Source organism: Puntigrus tetrazona, chromosome 21, assembly GCF_018831695.1.
Source record: "Puntigrus tetrazona isolate hp1 chromosome 21, ASM1883169v1, whole genome shotgun sequence".
NCBI classification, from domain to species: Eukaryota; Metazoa; Chordata; class Actinopteri; order Cypriniformes; family Cyprinidae; genus Puntigrus; species Puntigrus tetrazona.
Genome location: NC_056719.1, coordinates 2489297 through 2512421, shown reverse-complemented (window position 1 = coordinate 2512421; position 23125 = coordinate 2489297). Strand labels below are relative to the sequence as shown.

At 37.1% G+C, this 23125-nt stretch overlaps 1 protein-coding gene across 1 annotated transcript in view; it reads left to right on the top strand.

Annotated features, from left to right (window-relative positions):
- Nucleotides 1-2827: 2827 nt before the first annotated feature.
- Nucleotides 2828-23125, top strand: part of mmp17a (matrix metallopeptidase 17a) — a 61751-nt gene continuing 41453 nt past the window's right edge. Inside the window, exon 1 of the mRNA XM_043221341.1 lies at nucleotides 2828-3349. Within this exon, the coding sequence (XP_043077276.1) occupies nucleotides 3209-3349 (141 nt within the window). The 5' untranslated portion in view covers nucleotides 2828-3208. The remainder of the gene's footprint in view (nucleotides 3350-23125) is intronic.

Genomic DNA, 23125 nt, shown 5'->3' with positions numbered 1-23125 from the left:
ATGTGCAGGCTTGTGATTAAGTGATAAGAGCTCTTACAGACTGTCAGGTGTGCTGTTGCCTGTGATGCATGTTTTACCCTCAGCTGCCTTTAGATTATTCACTGATGGGGAGATTTGTAGCAGCACTGTTCTTTGTACGCTACAAAAAGCGTTTGTACTTTAAACACATATACTGTGGTATTTAGAGAAGGCACAAAGCAGTTTTATAACTGAAAGGTCACATTACAGTATTCGTGTAAACTGTTGTGCTGACTGAATACAGCTGGTTTTTTATGTACAATTTGATTTTTTACAGTTTTTTTTTTTTGCAGAAATGTTGGTTGCCAGGGTGCTGTAAGGTGGTTGCTTACTGGTCCAGAAGCATTATTTAGAATGGAGACGTGGTTGATGGTTACGCTGTTAAAAATTTCCTGTAAAAATTACAGTAACTTATTGGCAGCAGTTTGCCAGAAACTTACTGTAAATTAAACTTGCAGTAAAAAGTGTATTAATATTTACAGTACCATTTAACTTGCTGTAAACATATTTTAAGTTATTTGATGTATTTTACCATCTTCCCACTTCTGTTGCTGACCTGAAATTTTGCAAAGCACTTGCTGTTTACAGGACTGATTCTCAAATTTACTTTTACATAAAATAAATTATTAGAACATAAAATTTTCTTTCTAAAACATTTTTCAAGTGTTTAGACAAAATGAAAATTTTGTCATCATTTACTCACCCTTATGAATGAATGAATGAATGAAAGTGGTTATTACAAACCTATAAATGTTTGGTTAATCTTTGGAACCCCAATGGAAATTTAAAATTCTCTCTTCATTTTTGTCTATCCAGGCAACCTATCCAAAAGTCTTTTATCTTCAAAAAGTGCATATGATATTTGAGTGGTTTAAGGCACCTAATTGGTTCTCAAGCATGCTCGAAATTTTGTTTACCACATTTCATGAACTCTTTTAGGTCTTTCTGAACTGAATGTTTTGGTTGTGTGTACTTCAATTGGATTGAAAAAAAAAATACATAAAATTTTAGATCATTAAAAACTATATATTTATTTGTGTTCCAAGGATGAACTGAAGTCTTACATGTTTGTAAAAATAAGATAAGATACAAAATAAGAGCATGAGTAAATAATGACAGACGTTTTGCGTGAACTATCCCTTTAAGATATGAAAACGTATCTTAAGGAGAGGAAAGTAAAAATGCATGATGTTGTTTTTAGAATAAATTTTAAGAATACTTTTTCAACAACCAGTTAAAGCTTCAAACACAACACTGCCCCGCTTGACAGGTCTTTGTACCAGGCCTACCATGATTAAAAATCTATATTTGTTGCTATACCATAGTTAAAATAATCTAATTTTGACTATGGTAAGACTGGTATTATGAATTACTCTTTTAAAGTGTTGGTTTAATAGAAAAAATGTTGACGTGTATGAAAACTCAATATTGATGTGTATATAAGACTTGATTCTAAAAAACACTCAGGGCTTTACCTAAAATATTCAGGCTTCAGCCCTTTAGCCCACCCCTGTTTGCTTCCCAGGGAATGGATAAGTCAATAAAACCGCAACAACAGCGATCACAAGAAAAGACTCTACTACACCTCCGATGCGGACGACGTGACCACAAACTTGAAAATAAAAGTGGTGTTTCTTCTCTGAGCTTTACTCTGTGTTTCATGTAAGCTTGCTGTTTTATGTTACGACTGTCACTGGATTTAGGGACTCCTTAGCGTCTCCAAAGTTACATTTGACATTGGGGTTCACGGTGCTAACTTAAATAGCATTTGAGGAGAATTACCTTACTTGCTGTAAAGAGGCAGTGTAAGAAGTATGCTTCTCTATGTTCAGTTAACTTAGATGACTTTGGTAACTGACATTATCTCACCAGTTGTTCCTTTTACAGCCTCTGTCATGAAATCTATCTTGCCATTGGTCAGTTTTTCACAGGCAAGTAGATTTACAGTAGCTTTTACTTTACAGTAGTAAATTGATTTACAGTAGTGAAGAAATATAGCAATTACAATGTTTTCCCATAATCTTTTGCTCTTTAGAGTAAAATACCGTCTACACATTTTATAGCATCTTGCTGTATATATTACAGTAAAATACTGTTAAAATGGCAAAAAATCAACTACAGTTCATCCTTACTGCTATTAGTTATTCAGTTTTTATTTCATGTGTGTGTTTTATATTGACTGGAAATGAAGGTTTTTACAGTGTGTTCACTGCAAGTGTAAATGAACAACTTACACACAGAAAAATCTGCAGAACTCACTTTTTCTGCTGAACACAAAAGATGATAATCAAATGTTTGCAGGCTATCAATGTTCTGGTTACCAGGCTTTTCTCAAATTAAAACCGGTTTAATGCTCGCTTGTGTTTTTTTTTTTTTTTTTTTTTTTTTTTTTTTAAGTTAAATAGTAATTTCAGGACTTTTACTGACCTGTTCAGACTGACAGCCCACAGAAGACCAATCCGTCCATTCTTCAACCGCTTGTCCTGTAGGGTCATAGGTAGAAAGTTAATGCCGTCGTTTTAAACCAGCTAAAAGAGCGTGCCATTTGATTGGCGCTCATTAATATTCATGAGTAGCCTACGTTTTCGCCTTCAGTGACGTGAACATCTGTGAACTTTTTTAACAAGTCATTTCATTAAAGTAATAATAATTGACTTTATCTTTTAATATGAATTTAAGAGCGAACTCGCGGGTAAAATAAAAACGCACGGGTCTCAGCTGGAGGACAGTGCCCCCGCAGAGCCCCCCCTCCCATCTGGGAAGTATACAAGTTCTCCTTGCGTTTTCCGCGCATCAGTCCGCTGCGTTCGGCGCCGAGCGCGGCACCTCTTCTCTGACAGCGCACGCACTGCTCTCAAAGGGTTTCGGATTACGACTGAACGGAGACGTTGGACTTTTGGTCTTTTTGGTCTTTGGGGAGCGAATGCGTACACACGGTTCGTCTTTGGTGAATCGCGATGCCCCACAGCGAATGACATTTCGTTTGGAGACAGACATCCCTGAGGAAATGAATCGTCCTGTAATGTGTTGTATGTGATGTGTTTCACGTGTCTGCGCGCCACAGTGAGGTAGTTTGACTGACACGTGTTCCCACGGACCGTTAAATGCCCGGGATCCGGCTTCGGGTGATCTGTACGGTGGATGCGGCGGAAAGAAAGACCGTTCTGTGAACACCGGGAGCAGGGACAATATGAAGTCTCTCAGAAAGTGGAATTCCGCCCCGACCATTTGGATTATTTACCCAGAGATGATTCTTTTTCCAGTTCTTTGGTTTTTATCTCAAACTCGGGCGGCCCCGTCCATAACAGCCGAGCAGATGGATATGGGGGTGGTAGGTGCTCTTTAAAAGCCTATCTTCCGACTAATAATTATCGTTTAGGGAAAAGGCGTGAAAGAAAAACCTGTGGCCTGTTGGGTATGGATAATTACACGCATTAGACGCGTCTGAGAAAGCGAAAATGTAATCGGACTCGCACTCCCACACGTCTGCATCCGCACACGTAACGGGGTTTCTTTCATTTATGCCTTCACAGAAGTCAAGTTTCACCGCGACGGTGCGTGAGAGTGTTTAAGAATGAGTTCAGCCAAAAATGAAACCGTGTCATCGTTCGCTCGCCGTCATTTTGGTCCAAACCTGTGTGACTTTCTTTCACGCACGCAGAAGGCTGCGCGGTCTCTGTCCGTCCACCGCATTTTCAAGAAATTCGTAATGAATTGGAATAATATGAGGGCGAGTAAAACGGCGGCAGAAATATTCGTTTAAATATTGAGCCGCTCGTTTTTGTTTCGTTGTTAATTTACGTTCCGAGTCCTTACCCGGTTATGTTTGAAGTATAACTTACATAAACACCGCGTATGTCATTCGCGCATGCATACGAGGTCGCCGTTCGTGTTCCGCTCGACCTGTTTACGCTAGGGAACGTCGGTGTGCTAAACTTTACATGTCCAGGTGCCGGACTGTAGCGCGCAATTTCGTGTTTGTGTGTAACTGGAGCCATAACCAGCCTCTTCTCGTGCACTTTCCCCACAGACTCGCTTCGCTGCCGCGCGCGGATTCAGAAACGACATTTTCACGCGCACAGAACTTTGAAAAGCGCGTGAACCGAGTACCTCTGCTCGTTTGAAAATAAAAAAAAAGACAGTGGAAGTGTTAGTTTATGGCGAAGAATTTGTTGGCTTAGAATTTGTTTATCGCTTAAAATAAGTTGTTTTATTTGTTTGTGCGTTTCACACTTCTGAAATGTCAAATCGTGGTAGCAAAAAATGAGGTAATGGCACTGACACAAGAAAACAGCAAAAATTGCTTACTCAGGTTTAGTTGCATTCAATCACCCCTTCAACTTTTCATTCTTCATCATTCAAACAGAGGCGTCTTGCACCTGTTTTGTTTGTTGAGGATGCACTTGGTTCAATTTGTACCCTAGGTAAGAAAGCATTTTTTTTTTAAACAGCTGAGAAGTTTTGTGTGTGATGGATTAGTATAGTGATGCAGTTTTTCATTTTGTGTGCAAAAAATTTCAGGGACCAGGTCCTTAGTAAATTTTGTATTTATTTATGTATTTATTTTTAGAAAAATGACTTGCAACCTTACCTGAAAGATTTGCTTTCCATTTGTTCCGAGCATGAAAAGGGTTTTAATTTTATTGGTCTGTAAAATGTGATTTCAGCTGAACCGACCAACTTTAACCACATGCATTTTAGACATTTTTTTTCCCAGTAATTATATTTTTTTCCAATAATTATCCCTAATAAATAATACAAATGAATGAATTTTATAAAGTGTCTAAAATATACTATGCTTAAAAATCCCAGGTGGCCCTTGTACCCGCGCTTTGAATGGACATAAGGTTGTGACATTCATGTTTGTGTGTGTTTTTTTCACTTGGCCATACATAATCAACAAAAGCATGTAATTTCAGTTAACAAGAGCACTTCAATACTCGCTTGTTAAGTTGTTCTGTTGTATATTTGATTTTCCCTTCAAAGTAATGGATTTTCCTAATCAATATCTTTTTATCTTTTATATCCACTAACTTAGAAGTGTTCATAAAGCACTGTATGCGTATTGATCATTTTCGGTCAGATAGTCCCTTACTTAAATAACCTCTTATAGTAGAAACTTTCAGCAGCGTCCGATTCTTTTTTCATTTAAACTCTTAAATGAATGGCAGTGAGTTTAAAGACTTTGTATTTCTTAATGACCCTCACAAATCTAATCTTGCGCTATTGAACAGTTGGTCAACGCATATAATGAGGCTGTTGATGTCTGTCAGCGAGTGACGCTGCATGTCATCAAACCTTTGATCATTAAACGTGGCGTAGACGCACTGCAAAGGATCTCTGATGGGTTACAGCTCTCTGTGACAGCAGCTGATAATAACATGACACATACACTTCTTTCAGATTACATTTCCAGCGGCGTTCATATGACTGTGGACGACAGTGCCGCTGTTGTTGTTAACTTTGTACCCCAGACCACTCATGCTTAAATGAAGACTTAGGGAGACGTGTCCACCTCCAGGGAGGCTGGCTATTGCTTTGCGGGCTGTTGGCGCAGAAACACTTGACAGGCGCAGATGATGCTTTTAGAGATCTACAAAGCTACGAGTGAGGGCACAGATGGTGGGGTTTTGTTGGGCTGGGGTGGACTGGTGTTAAGTAAGGGAGTCGTGAAGGAGCAGATGGGCATGTGGCGTGATGATTAGTTTTAAGACTGTTGCTCAGACAGCACAGAATGGGGCAAGTCAGCACAGTAATGATTACAAACCCCATGAGAGAGTGGACCTCCACTTGAACAATGCAGCTGAAAATGACATTTCACATGTCATTCACCAATAATCGCTTGCATTGTTTCGTACACGCAGGAGAACATATCACAAAAAAATCCATCTAATAAACATGTTCCTAAGCACAAATTTGTTTTTCATGTTTTTATAATGTCAGTGAATTTTGAGTATTCTTAATGAGCGGCCACATGCCCGAGGTTTGTCATTTGCATAAAACACACAAAAGCAGCTCACTTTCCACACAACCTTTCCTTTATAGCCTTTTATTGTATGCGTCCTCGAAATGCTTCTGTGAACCACGATTTCTTTGGTGAAATACAGATATGCACAAAAACCCACTCTTTTAAAAATAATGATACAAGTTCAAAATGTTTTATAGTATTGATATGTGTGTGCCAGTTGTCATTTCTGTAATGCATTTGATAAAGGTCTTCTTATTTTTTGTAATGATTATTTTGACTGCTTCTCATAATTTACATTATATTACTATAGTACAGATACAGATTAAAAGCTGTACTTTAAGTAGATTTTAGGGATTTTTTGTTTGTTTGAATTTTGGGGGGGCAATTCATTAAAGGCTCTGCAACAAATTCTACCATGTTTAAACATTTTAATGAAAAAGTTATACATTTTTATTTTTGTTTTATTTATTTTGTAAAATTTGACCACCGTTTTGTGAGACTAAATGGAATGAGTTAAACCAGTTAGTATCCTGTTTAGTCTGCATGAACAATTCATGAAACAAAATCACCCGCAAAGGTGTTTTCTTGCGTTTTTATTCCGTTTTTATCCCGTTGATATCCTCTGAGTTAAACTACTGTGATGTCTTTAAAGAGAGCACCAGCTGGACCCATCAACGGATGCATGCAGCAGCTCATGGGCTCCACCGCCCTCCACCATTACCCGTGCCATACTCTTTGCAGTACACACTATATATTAGCTCACAAGCCTAAAGTGACACGTCCTCAACTGAGCCAAAGAGATTCAGCCACCTCTGCTGTCATGAGCCTGTCCATCATTCACAATGTCAGTTTGACCAATGTGCTCACTCACCGGCACTCACTTCTAATTACCCAGAAAGACTTCAGCAAGAGTGGGGCGGATCTGCGATTGACATCCAAAGCAAGGTGGCCCAAAGCCAGCTCAGACCCACAGCAGAGTAATCAAGAGAAAGGGATGAGTATAAGAGCACAGCCTTGGAGACTAAAAGGGGCCACAGCATTTAGAGAACTGGTAAACATTAAATCAATAGCATTTCTCTTTGGCTAAGATAGACCTGTCTCTCTGGAATAATGTACTGTGGATTGATCTGCAGCTGCAGTAGATCGGGTGATCTATTTTTCGGGGAAAAAACTCCCATTAGTCGTACCTGTCAGTTGCAGGTACTTTGCATTTCCTCAGACAAATAACAATGCAATGGGGTGTAGTAACTATTATAGTGCTGTGTGGACCTGCAGTTTGGTGCATATGTCCTACTTTCGTCTGTCGTTCTGGATTTTGGTGACCTCTAGTCCATTGCCAGGCATCTGGAGTTTGGGATTTGGGACGAGGAGATTATTTCAGGAACGAGGTCTGTGGAGAGGTGGCGGAGGTGTGGATGAGAATAGATTTGGCACAGTGAGGCAGCAGAGTAATATTTGTTGAATTATGCACCTGCTAAATCTGCATGCCTATAGTCATAATTTTGAATGTCTATAGGCTGCCTAATTAGATTCTCTCACAGCCTATAAGTTACAGTGCACAACTTCCAGGAATCAGGTTTGGGAGACACTGCCCAACAGCAAGAACACTGATGTATCTTTGTCCAAAGCTATCACACTGTTTTTGATTGTGTCCAGCCCAGAGTGGAGAAAAGCACTAGGGAGGAATAGAAAAGGATGGAGGCTCATCACTCTCTTCTCACTCCTATATTATAACCCATTCGATAGAATCCCTGGATGGTGTCTGTAGATATATAGAGTGTCAGACAGACAGACCTTTAAGGAGCCTCAGATGCTGTTTCTCATTGGCACCCAGCACAGCTCATCTCTAGGAGACAAGTATCTTTTAGGGCTTTTGCTGCTTTCTGACCCTGTAGACCATCTAGACGACATGAGCTGCAATCTGGATGCAGGGTCAGGTACACGGTTAGTGTTCTTTAATAAGAACCATGTCTTGTGTCAAACATGTAATCCAAATGTCTCATTTTGACATTACTGACACTTGCATTTCAACTGGGGGAATAGCAACCATTTATAATAATTCACATTTAGGAGCAAAAAAAAACTTTTTCAGGCCAGACAAAAGTGCTTAGTAATTGTATATATATATATATTCTGTGTGTGTGTGTGTGTGTATATATATATATATATATATATATATATAGATATCATGAAAATGACTAGAAAGAATTCTTTCATTCAAAAGTGTGGGCACCTTGAAGGTGCATTTTAAAAGTATCTTCTATACTTTTCTGCTTCACACAATGTATGTAAATGAAAGTGTGCTAGCATTTTGCTTAACATGTACACTGACAAAAGAAACACCTAAAATAGCTAGTCCTCTGTGCGCTGTAATGATGTATTTTTTGTATGGGCCCTATGAACATTACAGGCCAGGGTAGTGATTATACTGAAAGCCTCAATGGATAAACCTCAGGAAACACAGTGCCCTGTAATAAGTCAAATGCATGAGGGAATGAAAAGAGCAGGACCCAACGCCAGCAGCTAGCTCTGAGTACTAACAGATCAAACTGTGGTAAAGGAAGAAGGAAGGATGTAGTGTAGCTGCACGCAATATTACATGTTTTCCATTGGATCAAAACGATTTCAGCACTTTACAACCAACGCTGTATAAAATCCAAATTACTAAAGAAAACCCTAAATTAACTCCATGTGCACCCTTGGTGTTATTTTAGCTCAAGGGTACCCTGTGTCCTCCCCAGGCAGACCAAGGATCAAGGATGTCATTGCGATGGCTGTTCAAACAACTGACTAGCGCTTATAATTATGGTGGTTTTGTGTTGGTTTGGCGTACTCCTTCACAGCTTAAAATAAACCACGCTGAAACAGGCAATGATGAAGCACCAATAAAAAAAGTCCCAGCAACAGCAAAGTATGTTTTAAATTGCTTACAGAATTGCTGTAAAGTTTGTAAGAGTTTTTTTTAAAAAACTTATTTAATTTGACTGCCGTCCCCACCATAAACACCGTCAGAAGGCCAAGTGATTTTAAAAAGCATGTCTGTTGATTTTGGTGACAGCCCCATTATGGCCTCTACTAAGTCTGTTCATTTTCCAGGTCTTCAGAGGCACGCAGCAGGTGCTTCTGTGGTTTGTCTCTCATTTGCATTTTTTTCACTTTCTAACGAGATGACAGAGCAAGAGCGGAGAAGGTTGGAAGAAAGGCCTTCTCAGATGCAAGGAGTGCCAGAGAAATCATTTTGCGAGAGTGAAGGCTTTTGATGTATGCAAAAAAAGATTCAAGATGTTGTAGTTTAAATGACACGCCTCCTTCCACTTCTGGTCCCCATGAGAATGGCAGAGAGGAAGAAAGGTATGTTTGAGCCAGTAAAACCGGTAGATTTAGACAGATTCAAGATATACGACCACGCCATGGTCAGATAAAAGGAAGTATAACAAGGTATTCATTCCGTTACACCATAAATTGATGACTTGCCACAGCATTGGACGTTTTCTGCAGTTAAAAACGAAATATCAGCATTGTTAGATTTTATAAATGAAGCTTTCAGTAAAATTACCTCATGAATACACACATTTTCATAGAGAAACTGATTGCACACTATGATTTATTAATTTCAATTAGTATTTAAAAAAAAAATCATTTCCAGCAGGTCTTTCCATTGAAAACATTAGACTTAGGTAATTAAACTGGGTTTAGTTAAATAATTATATCGCACAGCACTGATTATATATCAGTGCTGTCAATTTTATGTCAGTGGCAGGTGGTGAAGCTGGGCTTGGTCCTTGTTCAGTGTGTCCTTGGCAAGGCACTTAACCTCAGAGAGCTTTAATTGTACTGTACAGTCTTTTAGGATAAAAGCTATAACCACTATACTGCTTAACCTTCTTTATTTGAACAGCCACGTGAATGCATGCCTGCTATACAAAAATGATCACCTTCAAATGTCTTTTGTTATAATCTTTTTGTTGAATTTCTTGAATCCAGTGAGTACAATTTAATGAAAGTGTGGCTAACATAGTTGCAGGGAACCACTTGACATGGCATTTTGATGGAAATCTAGCATCTAATACTTTTGAGTGCACAGTGAAGGATTAAATTGCTATAGAGCACAACAGCGACTGACCATTTTATAAGCGGCCTTGGTTTCCGGAATGTTTTTTTTGTTGTTGTTTTTTCGTCACATTCATTTTCATAACATAAAAAAAACAAAGAAAGTTGGGAAAAAAAAGAGAGATGCATTCCAAATGTTCTAAGACATGAACTGAACAAACACTAAGAGATGAATCAGGCAGTACAGATTTCTTTTACAGAAAAGTATTTAAAGTTCAGTAGTAAATATTTTAGATAGTTAGAGACTAGCATTGTGTTCTTGTGAGATATTAGTCATAATATTGCTGAAATGCTCCAAAGTCTTTAGAAATTTAATGGAGGCATTATCTGCAACATCACAGATAGTTTACCCAAAAGCGACAATTTTGTCATTGTTTGCATTTTCGCATTGTTCTAAACCTGAAAACTTAATTTATTCTGTTGAGCACAAAACGAGATGTTTTAAAAAGTGTTTCAGCTGCTTATCCATAAAAAAAGGGCAGTGGGAACCAAAAAGCATTGGACCCTACTGAAAAATGATAGAATTTTGATGACAGAAATTGACAGAAAAGGCACTGGCCGAAGTGAAATATTGGTGTAACAGTGCATTCATGATTTTCACGGCACAATAACTTCAGAAGTGTTAAGAACAATATATGAAGCTGTTTGGCCCTTGGTTGACCCTTCCACAGTGTTTGACATGGGGAACGGGGGACTGCTGTAGGGGGTTCTGCAGAAACTTTGTTGTTTCGGAGTTCAATGATGAGTCAGTTGTATATGAGTCAGGACTGCATGCTGGCTCCTTTGCCATTTAGACTGTATATTGCATAACTTGCCCCAAGGATCTTGAAAACAGTGGAGCTATGAACTTCAGGCTGAACGAGAAGATCTTCCCCATCATAAGGTTTCAAGCAATTTTCAGGTAAATGATCTCTACAAAGATTAGCCGGGGAAAAAAAATCTGTAGAATAAATCCAGCATATGTTAAAAAATATGGCTGACGCCCACATCATCTAGCAACAGCTTTGCCATGATGATATACAGATGGTGGAGGTACAGTAGAGACAAGACAGAAACGATTCAGAAGGCATATGTCCATGTCTGCCCTCGCTAGCCAATTGCACTCGAGTCATTTGTCATGATGAAATTTGCATGTTTTAAAAGAAATGGCACAATTCCAATAGAGCCCACCAATGAATTTAAAGATGAATTTCTTAACAGGTCTGATTCAGATCCATTAGTAGCCAAGGAGGCAAATTATCAAATTCTTTTGTTTATTTTGTTTGTAAGGAGCCTCTTGTGGCTGTTCTGAACTTTTTGGACTGCTTGTTTGTCATGTTAATGTCTTGCTGTTGCTAAAAAGAGGGCCTTTGGGCAATTTTTTCAAATAATTTCATATCTCACTTGGATTTCTGTGATGAGTAGTCGGGTCAGTGGGGCTGTCTGCAAAGAAAAATAGCAGTTTTAAGTGTGCTTTTATGATAATTTCTGTTCTTAGCATCTCAGGGAGATGAAATACAGAACACAAAGCAACAAATAAAAATTACAGTTCACAACCACCAAGCTAAGGTGAATATTTTACCTCTTAACAGTGTTGGGAAGTAACAAAGCCAAGTACACACTAAAAGACTCAGTGTCATGTGGATGTGCTTTTTTCTCAGTTCTTTGTAATTCAGTGCAAAAACAAAAGCAGAGTCTTTCCACTGTGCTTTTGTTGACATATTGTCATGAATAGTCTCTTATTGCTTTGTGTAATCATTTGTTTGAGGAGCGCTGTCAGCTAATTAGGAAGAGAATGATCTTGTAATTGGCATATGTTGTCTGGGATTAGTTGTATATTGTGCTCAACAGATAAATATTATGGTTTTGGGGGCGGGACACTGTCATTCTAGAAAGCATCTGATTGGGTAAAAATCTGTGTAGTGCAATATGAGTCATTTAAAATATGTCATTTTAAATCTGCTTTTAGTGTAGCATATAGATGGCCTCGAACTGAAGGAATGGAATGAAAGCTGCAGAGTTTCAGTTGTACACACTTATAATACTAATCTATTACTCATGCTACAGAAATCAATCCAGTGAACGGCAAGTTAAAAGAAAGAGTTGGTCAAGGCAATATCAAAGCACGGCAGAAGCTCAGCGTAGCAAATTTGATGCTTCGGCAGACAACATCTATTTTCTCCACCTCTTCTCATTTGCAGAGGTCAGAAATCTTCTGGATTTCAGAGGTCTTCTGCTCAATGACAGTTTTATTGCTCTTTGTACCCATTCGGATTCGCAGATAAGTATAAAACAAACCCTTTGGATTGTTGATGGTTATCTTTGTAAATATTAGAGGATAACTCAATGCCAGAGTACAGATAAAAACCGAATCTGAAAGAGAGACTATATGTCACATGGGCATGTTGTCATTGACGATTCTGAATCAAATGTGTTTTCTTTATTGCATTCACGAAACTATAATTACTATATTACTCTCATAAACATCATCTTATGTTTTTTTTGCAACTTCATATCTTGCAATGATACTTTATTATCTCACAATTACAGTTGGAGCTATTTCTCTATATTGTGACTATACCTTTCTTTATACCAGCTTTATTTCCCCCAGTTGCAACTTTATTTCTTCATATTCACTTTTTTATCCTAGAGTATAATTTATTTAAGAATGTGATTTCTTTTTACAGGTAGAAACATACGCCCATACTTATGTGACTTTTTAAAAATCGACTTATCCTGAGAAGTATTTACCGAAGTAAGAAGTATGACAGATAGCCTACTAGATACAAGGCTCTGAAAGCAATCAAATATAATTTTGCCCTTTCCCTTATTTTGCAGATGTTGATGTATTGTTGACATTTAAACGTCGTAATGTCTTGAATTGTAAAGTCACAGACTCTTGTTTCAATTTTCAATTTTTCATTACCTAACAGAACCTTTGGGGATTCTCTGTAATTTCATAAACCGATTTTACTATACAGTTGACCTTCTCTGGTCGGGACTCATTTGCTTGACAAAAGCGACATTAGAGAGTACGCTACTTTTCAGGGTGGCCTTCTCATTCATCACCTGTGCGCTTCTGTTCTGCACATTTATCTGCTTGAAAGCGAACATCTGTGGTTATGCTTTGTTGAAGTGCCCTGCAGCGAGGTCCAACGCTAACGTCACAGGACTCATGAGTCTAGCCCCAGAAAAGATAGGAATTATGAGCTAATTAGCAGTTGTTAGTAGCTCAGGGCCTTGGGATGATTTGTAGCAAGAGAATGGATGAGACTCCTTCTTTTGTTGTGGCCTCTCTAATGATATGACGGACCTTCCCTGATCACACAGGCTCATCCACTCGCCCCCATTCCGCTTCACGATAAACAGAGGAAATAGACATCTAATTTCATCTGGTTCAGAGCGTCGTGCAAGAATTGATTCACTGATTCTGACAAGGACACAAAAGCTATTTTTACGCCTTCCTAACTGAGTCACTTTATTCAACTGTGTATGTATGTTTGTTTGGGATAAGCTGAGATATTATTACAAGAACGCAAAAGCAGTCAATTGTCTACTTTCAGATTGCCTCTCAATTCCCCCAGGACTGATTTAGCAGTGCGGGAATGTTCTCGTACAATTCTTCCAAAATGTATTTCTGTGAGTTATTCAAGTAAAAGTAAAAGCTTCCTTGGTTGATGGGGAGTAAACAAGTAAGAAAACATGATGTCTTATTACATTGTGCATCCAGTATTTATCAAACAGTGACATTTGTCAGTCTAACTCTGAAAACAGCATGTGCATGGAAAGCTTAAGTTGACTGCAACTTTTCATATCTTCCTAGGCGTTTGTTCATTTCTATGAATACACATATTCTCCTGTCAACACTCAGCCCCAGTTGCCACCATTCCTCAGGTCTGTCTCAGACAGAATGCTTCTAGGCTCTGTATTTATATATATATATATATATATATATATATATATATATATGTGTGTGTGTGTGTGTGTGTGTGTGTGTGTGTTGTGTGTGTGTATGTGCACATGCATTAATATCCTTCACATTGATATGTATGACCACGACAGCTGCTCAAGAATCATGTTGGTACCTCACATATAGAACCAAAGCAACTTGTTTTCAAGTGTTTCAAAGGTTAAATTATTTTTATTATTTACCAAAGAAGTTAAGTTATTGAATGTTACAAATAATAATAATTGAATAATATTATAATTCCTATATTATAGAAAATACTAACTTTATACTAGAAAATAACTTTTTTATAGAATTGGCTGCTATAAATACTGTTTAATCATTTGGGGTTAATTCTTTTTAAATGAAAGAAACTGATGGTTTTATCCAGCAAGGACGAAATAAATTTGTAAAAACATGACAGTAAAGACCTATATAATGTCATGAATGATTTCGATTTCAAATAAGTCCTGTTCTTTAAAACTTTGTAGTCCCTAATGAAACCTTGACAAGTATCACTGGAGTAATGGATGCTGACAATTCAGCTTTTCCGACATGGGAATAAATGATATTTTAACCATTATTTAAATAGGGAGCAGTTATAATAATATTTCACAGTGTTACTATTTTACGGTATTTTTGATCAAATAAATAAGCAAATGCAGCCTTGGTGACCACAACAACCACACATTTTTGAATGGTAATGCAAGTGCATAGCGATTGCGGAAACGTTTGATAGAAATGTTACGCTGCATGATGCAGAGTTCCGGTGAAGGTTTTAGGAATCATGAACTGTTGAACTGGAACAGTGCTTTGAATACAAGTTGACCACTTCTATTTACGTCCTTTTTTGGAAGCACAAGCAAAGTAGTTTCACTTTTACAACGAATCAGTGTTCTCCCACTCTGTGACATAGAAAAGTGGGGGCGTGTTTAAACAAGATATTTTGACCAGGTTATGACCAGACAAAGCTTTTATATGAAGAATATGAAGAAACTGTAACATTTTTTCATCAGTCATCATAGATTGGTAAATATTTGTCGCAGACATGGACAATTATTTTAAATTTTAAAACAAACCCCCTACTCCCACAGATCACGTCTCCATGCTATTTTAAGATTTATTTTGACATGACATAAGCTGGTTAGATCTAAGTGTGTGGGTTGTTTGTTTACTCTTTTAAGTTAGCCTTTTTATTGCTAATTTAGACTAATGTGCCAGTGTTGAATGTGCACAGGAAAGATTACTTGTATGAATCAATCACAGCTAAACATAATCATATAGTCATATCTAATCATAAACCAGTGGAGGCATTACCTCCTCTCATATGACTTATACACTGTCATATTTTGTACTAGGGCATTGTTTTAATCGCTGCACTAATATTTTTTGTGCTATGAACACCCCTGATATATGTATAGGTTCGTTTTAAAACTCTAGATGCCACAGGGTATTAATGTAACTGATGATATTCGCAGCATTTAACGACTTGGCAGAAGTTTATTGGTTCATGTTGCATACACAGCAAATGAGTTTAAATTGATGGTTAGCATCCACTTGAGCATTTTGCATTTTGTTCTACTGAAACCCCCCACCTTCCCCAGCTCCACCTGTAAAGATATGAAATATACATACTGTACTGATTTTACACAAAAGATCACAAACATCTGTTAGCGTATTTTGTCCAAATGTTTGACTGAAACTGAATACGCTAGTAATAGTGCACAAATGACTCTACTTTTGTGTTTGAAAAGTTATATTTCCTGCTCCAATCCTCTGGAGCTTAATTAAGAGCATATTGGAGATTCTGTCAGGGGGCACTGTGTATCTGTATGACTTTTATGCTCACCGTGCTCTATGTGGAACATGTAATAAATAACCCTGTCGGTGCTCTGTTGCAAACATATTCTTTCCTCCATTTGTGAGTTTTGGCTAACTGCCATTGCAGACTGGTGGCCAAAAGGGATGCAACTTCAAGTGCTTATGAAGGCTCGGGCTCACTACGGCACTTACATTTAACTACTGTAATAGAAAATTGTTCCTGGAGTCAGGGTTTGTTTATTTTAAAACCAGTGCCGGTTCTTGTTTACCATTCTCCGCTTCCCATTGGGAAAAAAAATCCCAATCGTGAGTGCACATGAAAAGTGACTACTAGCTGCTTTGATGTGGGATTTCATCACTCCATTCTAACTAAATATTTGATTGAAAATATGTTGTTTGAAACGCCTTATAGGAGCAATGGAAATACCTTCTTGGCAAATTGTGCCAACAGAAGCAGACAGATCAAATGCTGTTAACTTCAGCAGGGATTTTTACCCAGAAGTCTTGAAGTACGTGAGTGAACGTGAGGTGCCCAAGCTTTGTTGAACAACCTCACTCACTCACTCTCTCACTTATAAAAGAGGAATAGGAATTAGAGAGAATATGTCAAGTGACAGAAGCAGGAAGCGTGGTGAGGAATACCAAGGAAAATAGGCCTAGCTTATTTAAATGTGCATAGCTTGCTCCGAATGGCTCCTGCACACCACTGAATATAAATTATTTTTTAAGTCTTTCAGCAAATGTGGTTTTGTAATGGCATTGTGCTTGGTGTTCTTTTGCAATGTAAAAAAAAAAAAAAACCTTTTGTTGGCTAAGGCTTTGAAACTCATTCGCCATAAATAAAATTTGCTTCCAGTGACCAATCATTCGCAGCTTTTGACAGAAGATCATGGCCTAAAATTTACTTTTTGCCACACCTAGATGAGCTGAGAAACTTAAGCTGACATGGTCTTCAGTTCGGTTCAGTTCATTTCACATTTATTTGTTTATGTTTATTTACTGGCTGTGAAAAGTGTACTTGCATTATTCTGTTACAAAAAAGCTATATTTGTCACAATGACAGTCTTGTTTGTGTGTGCGTGTCTATGTGTCAGTCACAGCATACACAAGATGAGTACACTTGCTGTCTCACAGTGAACTCACAGTGAATATATATATGATGATTTAAATAAAAAACTTCAGATTTTACTTCTGTAAACCATCTATTTTGACAAATGTTTGCTTTGAGCATTTGAACATAGAAGCTGTGGTATCTTAATTTAAATAGCTTCCATTAAAACTTCTGGCATCAGTAAGATTATTTTAAATTAATTAATTATTTAAGAAATTGATAGTTTTATTCTAGTGATAAATCTATTCCAAATAAACTTTTTAAACTTTCCACAGCAGGCACGTAACATCATATGGTGTTGATATTTAGTTATATTTTAGTTGCGATTTCAGGTGACCAAAATCCAATGTAAATTCAACATCTAATGCCAATGTCCAATACAGATGTCAGCTGACTCTGATATTCATTGTTTTTAGGTTGTGTAAACACAATCCAAAGTTAAGTCAACATCAAATACTGATGTCAAATACAGACTTCAAGCGGGTTTTCATTTTCAACTGAAATGCAATGTCTTTCTGACGTCATGTCCAACAACAATCTTACGTTATATAGACATCCGGTACCTTGTGGGTCTATTCATCTAGATTGATGATAGATAATACAATATTAGTCTCAACTGTTTGAGAATTGACAATGCATTGAGGATATTACTTAGAAATGTTTCCTGAGCACTGAATTAGTACATCAGAATTTTTCTAATTTATCAAATGCATAATGGATTCTGAAAATTCAGATTTGTCATTACAGCAATATTTTTTTTTAAATGTTGTAATACAAATGATCTTGAATCGTAATCATGATATTGTATACTTTACTTTTTTAATGAGATTTTCACCCACTATAAAACTGAGTGCAAATTTGAATTCTGCTTCCTCAGTTCTAGCCCTTTGGCCCATCTGTGACGTGTCTTTGCATTGCAGGTTAACCCTTATTGAGCTGTAAGGAGATAAAGTTAACCTGGAACGTTAGCTTGACACAAAAGGTGGCTATTTGAAGGATCTGACATATTGATCTCCTCCGGGGGCTTAATGAATCTGCTTGCATGTGTCTACAGTGGCTTCCACTCAAATGTAATGGAGTGTGACGTCCATTAGCCTCTGCTCACTGATGCTTCAGATGAGACAGATTTGACAAATTCTCACTCTCATTCTCTTTACTCTCACTTCTCACTTCTGTGTATCTCATAATTGTATTTCTGCTCCAATATTTGTTGCTGGCAGAAAAATCACAAATGAGATGTCTGTCACTAGAATAGTATTTCTTTTTTTTTTAAGGTTATCGTTATAGTTAAGGCATATTTCAAGCAGTGTATTTGAATTGGTCATGACGGTGCGCTTCTGATAAGCCTGGTAACTTTCATACAATATGAGCAAAGACACCAGGAATGTGGGTGATGCATCTCTAACTATATTTACAGAAGAACTGTTTACATGGAGTAAACTCCACCCGCAGGAATTGTGATGGTAGCGCATAAGCAGAAGCTCATCCACCTAGAAAAGCTGTCCTACATAAAATTGGATGATTTGAGACAACTTTACAGGTCAAATAATAATGGGTTCTGCATGAAATATTAACGAAAGTGCTTTAACAAAAATAAAAGCTTTGCATTCAGGCTTTTAAACCCTCCCCATATCTTGAATAACATCCATTGTAGGTGCTTTACTGTAGACATTCATTCATTCATTCGTTCATTCATTTAAAGTATTACTAAATCATTGTTAGTATTAATAATATATGACTCATTATTTGAAATGAATACTTTAATTATACAGTCATAATAATAATATTAGGCTATGTTTATATGTTTTAACTAAATAACTGAATTATGCATTGTATTTAATAATAATAAATTAGCCTACTTATTATTCATACATTCATTCATTATATGTTTAAAGTATTAATAGATCAGTATCAATATTAGCTAGTATCATTAGTATTAATAATAATATATTATTAATATATTATATTACTCATTAGATAAAAATAAATAATTAATTAAATATATAACTAATGGGTCAGTAATAATAATAATAATAATAATAATAGGCTGTTGTTATTAATAGTAATTACTTATTAGTTAAAATAAATAATATTTAAAAAAAATATTTTAACTAGTGACTGCATCAACTTAATATCAAAACAACAATAACAATATAGTATATTTTTTTAACTAAGGGCTTATTATTGCTATTATTATTTATTGATTGAAAAAAATTTATTGATTATTTATAAAATCAAGTTGATCTTAGCACTTTGTGTCAACAATTGCCTCATTTGTATTTATTATTATTTCACCTCATTTTAGGAGAAACATCTTAGTCTGAAGTTGATACTGTAATGAAGCTGAAATGAAACTAATAACTCTCTTAAGTCTGGTGAGCTTTGAAAGAGCCACTTTTACGAAATGCTTGAAGTTGCTTTCAACTTCAACGATAGACAGCACAGCCACGAGTGAAGTGTGGACAGATACTCCCCAGATCTCTAGATCTTCAGCATTTCCAAACACAGGGAATTTAATATCGAAGCGACCACAGTGCCCTTAAATCATGTGCACGTATGTGGGAGATACAGTAGCTGAAGTCAGAATGGCGAAGATGGAGAGGTTCCTCACATATTTTCAAAAAGAAATCTCACATACCCTCACTAGTCTCTGCTGCACATAAAATATATATGAAGCCAAAAAAAGGGAGCTCATATGGAAACACATCTACAGCAGTTGCACCCCATTTGAGCAGACAACATAATATAAACCAGTGGAGACGCTCTCTGTGGGTACCGCAGGAGGTTAAAGCAGAGGTTTTTGATATGTATTATTAGCACAGATACCCCACTGATTCAACACCTGTGCAATATTGATCAGCTCAAAGCCTTCAGGCCTAACTGAAAGCCTGCACATCTGAGCCTTTATATATCAGATTGGCCATTTAATTGCATGTCGCTTTATCTAGGTGTGTCTGCCTGGGGAGCTAAACCGTCTGGAAGCATGTGTGACGTGCGTAAGCAGATAAATCATGTGTAGCATCTCTTTTGTTAAAGATCAGATGATGTAGTTATAATATCTGCACACGGAGAGAGCCCTTGTGGGGTCAGATTGAATTTGCTGACTTTTCTCATATTTTCTGTGGTATTTTTCTGGGAAATGTGTGGAATTTAGCAAGGGGGCTTAGAATGCTAGACTCTGGCTGGTAATGAAAATCATAATCAAATTAGCAAAGTATTTGACCAACACCTTTGCAAGGTTAATTTCAAAGAGAATTTGGCCCAAAATATCCGTAAGGGTATTTTTGCTATCAGAATTTTATTACAGTAGTTGACTGAATTTCATACCGTCATAAGATTTCTGTTATGCAATGTTATCTGTTGGCCAATATAGTCTATTTTACTATTTAGATTGGCATCTAGCAGTGGGGGAAAAAATGATTATTGTAAAGATTTTATAAAACTCTCAGTTAATTCAGTTAATTATTGATTCCAACCCAGCCTCACGAGAAAACTGTTTTTTACAAACAGCATTGTCTGAATTTGTTCAATCTGATTTATACAAAAACTGTCACCAATTTTCCACAACATCAACTGCTCACTAATTGCCACAAGAGCCTGTTGGTTTATTCATACACATACACTAACGTTTAAGCCTTGACATGAGGATGAATAAATAATGATTTTCATTTTTGGGTGAACTGTTCTTAACATTTTGGAAGCTTTTCCTTGCCACTGTCACATTAGCTTGTGCTTTCATGTGGTGATATTCAGAGACAGTCTAAGGACAACACATGCCACGTATTCGCGCCGGTCTTTCTTATTCTAGAACACGTGTGTACAGTTTACTAGCAGGACCGATTTAGAAAAAAATATGTCAGGTTGATGCTTTTTAGCCTAATGAGAGCTTGTCAAACTCATTTTAGGTTTAGGACAGGATCGGAGAAAATGTCCCCTTGTGTTGACCGATTATCTTTTTACCGCATTTGAAATCCTCACAATTGCATTCATATTAACCGTATGATATAAGTTACAAAAAAGAATCAACCACTGAAAAACACCCACGATTTTGTTTGTTTTTTGTTACAATATGTCATCATATATGAATAAGCAAAGTAAAAAATGTTATATTGTTGCCACTGCACGTTACTTACGTTTTAAGATAATGTATTATTTATTATTTATACTATTTTCAAATTGTCCTGCGGGTCAGAATGGACACCTTTGTGGGCCATATTTGGCACGCGAGCCATATGTTTGACACCCCTGCCCTACACCAAATCCAACCCTAAACCTACAAACTGCTATAAAAAGGCATTTGTTTGTATTTTCAACTTTCTGTTATGCAGATTTGAATGGTTTTGTCAAACGGTATTTACACAGGATTAAAACCGGAGCTCCTCACCTCTTGAGTACATGTCAGCACAAGCTACTGAACAAACTTAGCGTCTATGAAAACCCATAGAAATCAAGCTGGATATGTGTGATGCTAACATTCAAAAGCACCGGCTTTCAAAAACACCAGCATATTAATATTGTTTTGAAGTAACGTGATATTCTTTAAACAATTGTAATGTAAAAATGTCTTCGGTTTGTCCTACTTTTCTTTAATGGCAAAAGCATTAAGCTGCGTGGGCATCTTCTAGAGTTTAACTTGATCATTCACTCTTGGGATCAGTGGCACAATGATGAACCTTTATGGAATCTTTGAATCGCACAAAATGTTTTTTATGGTGGAGAGAGGTTCTTTAGATCATTGAAATGTTCTTTGAAGAAAATAAAGAAAATCAATGGTCCTTTTAAGAACTGCTTACTGAAAAGTTATTTGGCGAACCATAAATGATTCTTAGCATCACTGCATAAACCCACTTTTGAATTTTTAAGAGTGTTGTCACTAATTTTATTCTAAATATTTACATTTCCCAATCCAGATTGAATTATCGCCAGGTTTAAATTAGATTTTAAATCCTGTATTTGTAATTTTAGCCTTATGAATGCCACTATATGTTACAGAAACATCAGCTTGGCAGACAGTTCAGGAGATTTCTTCTTTTACCTTATTTCTGCCACCTAGCCAGTGGATGGATTGGACTGACTTGCTTAAAGGGATTTTGTTGTAGTTAAAGCAATGTGCTATCATACTGTGCTCAGAAAGTGTCAAAATGTTGCCTCTTTCTCTCAGCCTGAGTTGCAAAAAAGTCAGAACCCAAGGGGATGCGCCAGGCTTGTGTACACAGCCGCTGTCATCCACGGATGCAGTACAGATGTATTGTTTTTCTGTCTTATTGATGCTTTTTTTTTTTTTTTTTTTTGAAGATGATTACATAGACACAAAAAAACTTTGTCTGACTTTGTAAAGGACGTCGTTATTCTATCCTCGCCACACTCGATTAATATATAACCAACATGGCAGGTTGTTAGATACAAGACCTGCGTGTTGTTGTCATAGGTGGTCTGCGTCTGAGAGATGATTGATCGCGGTCCCTTGATTGTGTATTAAAGCAGTTCTGTTCTGAATGCTTGAACTTGTTACTGTATTGATTTATCTGGCCTGTTTGTTTGTGTTGCCACTACGCTGCCACTCTGAATATGGATGGCCAGGGAACGGCAGGCAGCTCAGCTTTATCTCCCCGCTTTTTTCAAGCCCGCATCTTTCACTCACTCGCTCTCCCTCTGCTAATCTTTCAGCTTCGTCATTGCAGCTCATGAAATTCAGCAAACATTTCAACAGCAAAGTGAATTTCTTCTCTCGTAAGTCTTGGTTGTGTAAAACAGCACTTGAGTTCACGATTGGCTCTTGAAATCAAGTGGATAAAACTGGCTTTTTTTCATATGCATTACTTTATTTCTCTTTCACCCTTCCGCTTGTTTACAATCTCCCAATCCTTTCTTGGTAGATTGAACTGGGCATTGTGATATATGGATGGCTGGGTTTCCATTCTCTGCTTCAGCTGTGACGCTGCCCAAATCCTTCCTGTCTTTTTACCCTCTCTATTATACAGTTTCTAATATTTATCTGGATGGAGAAGAGCAGACAATTCTTTGGTCATGTACTACACCAGACCAGAGTACACACTTGACAAAATTTAGTTTTTTGTGATCTTAAAAATGGTTACACGCATGAAATTGTTTTCATTGACGAATACAGTTTGTGGCTACAAATTTCATCTATACTAAACCTATCTTATGAAAA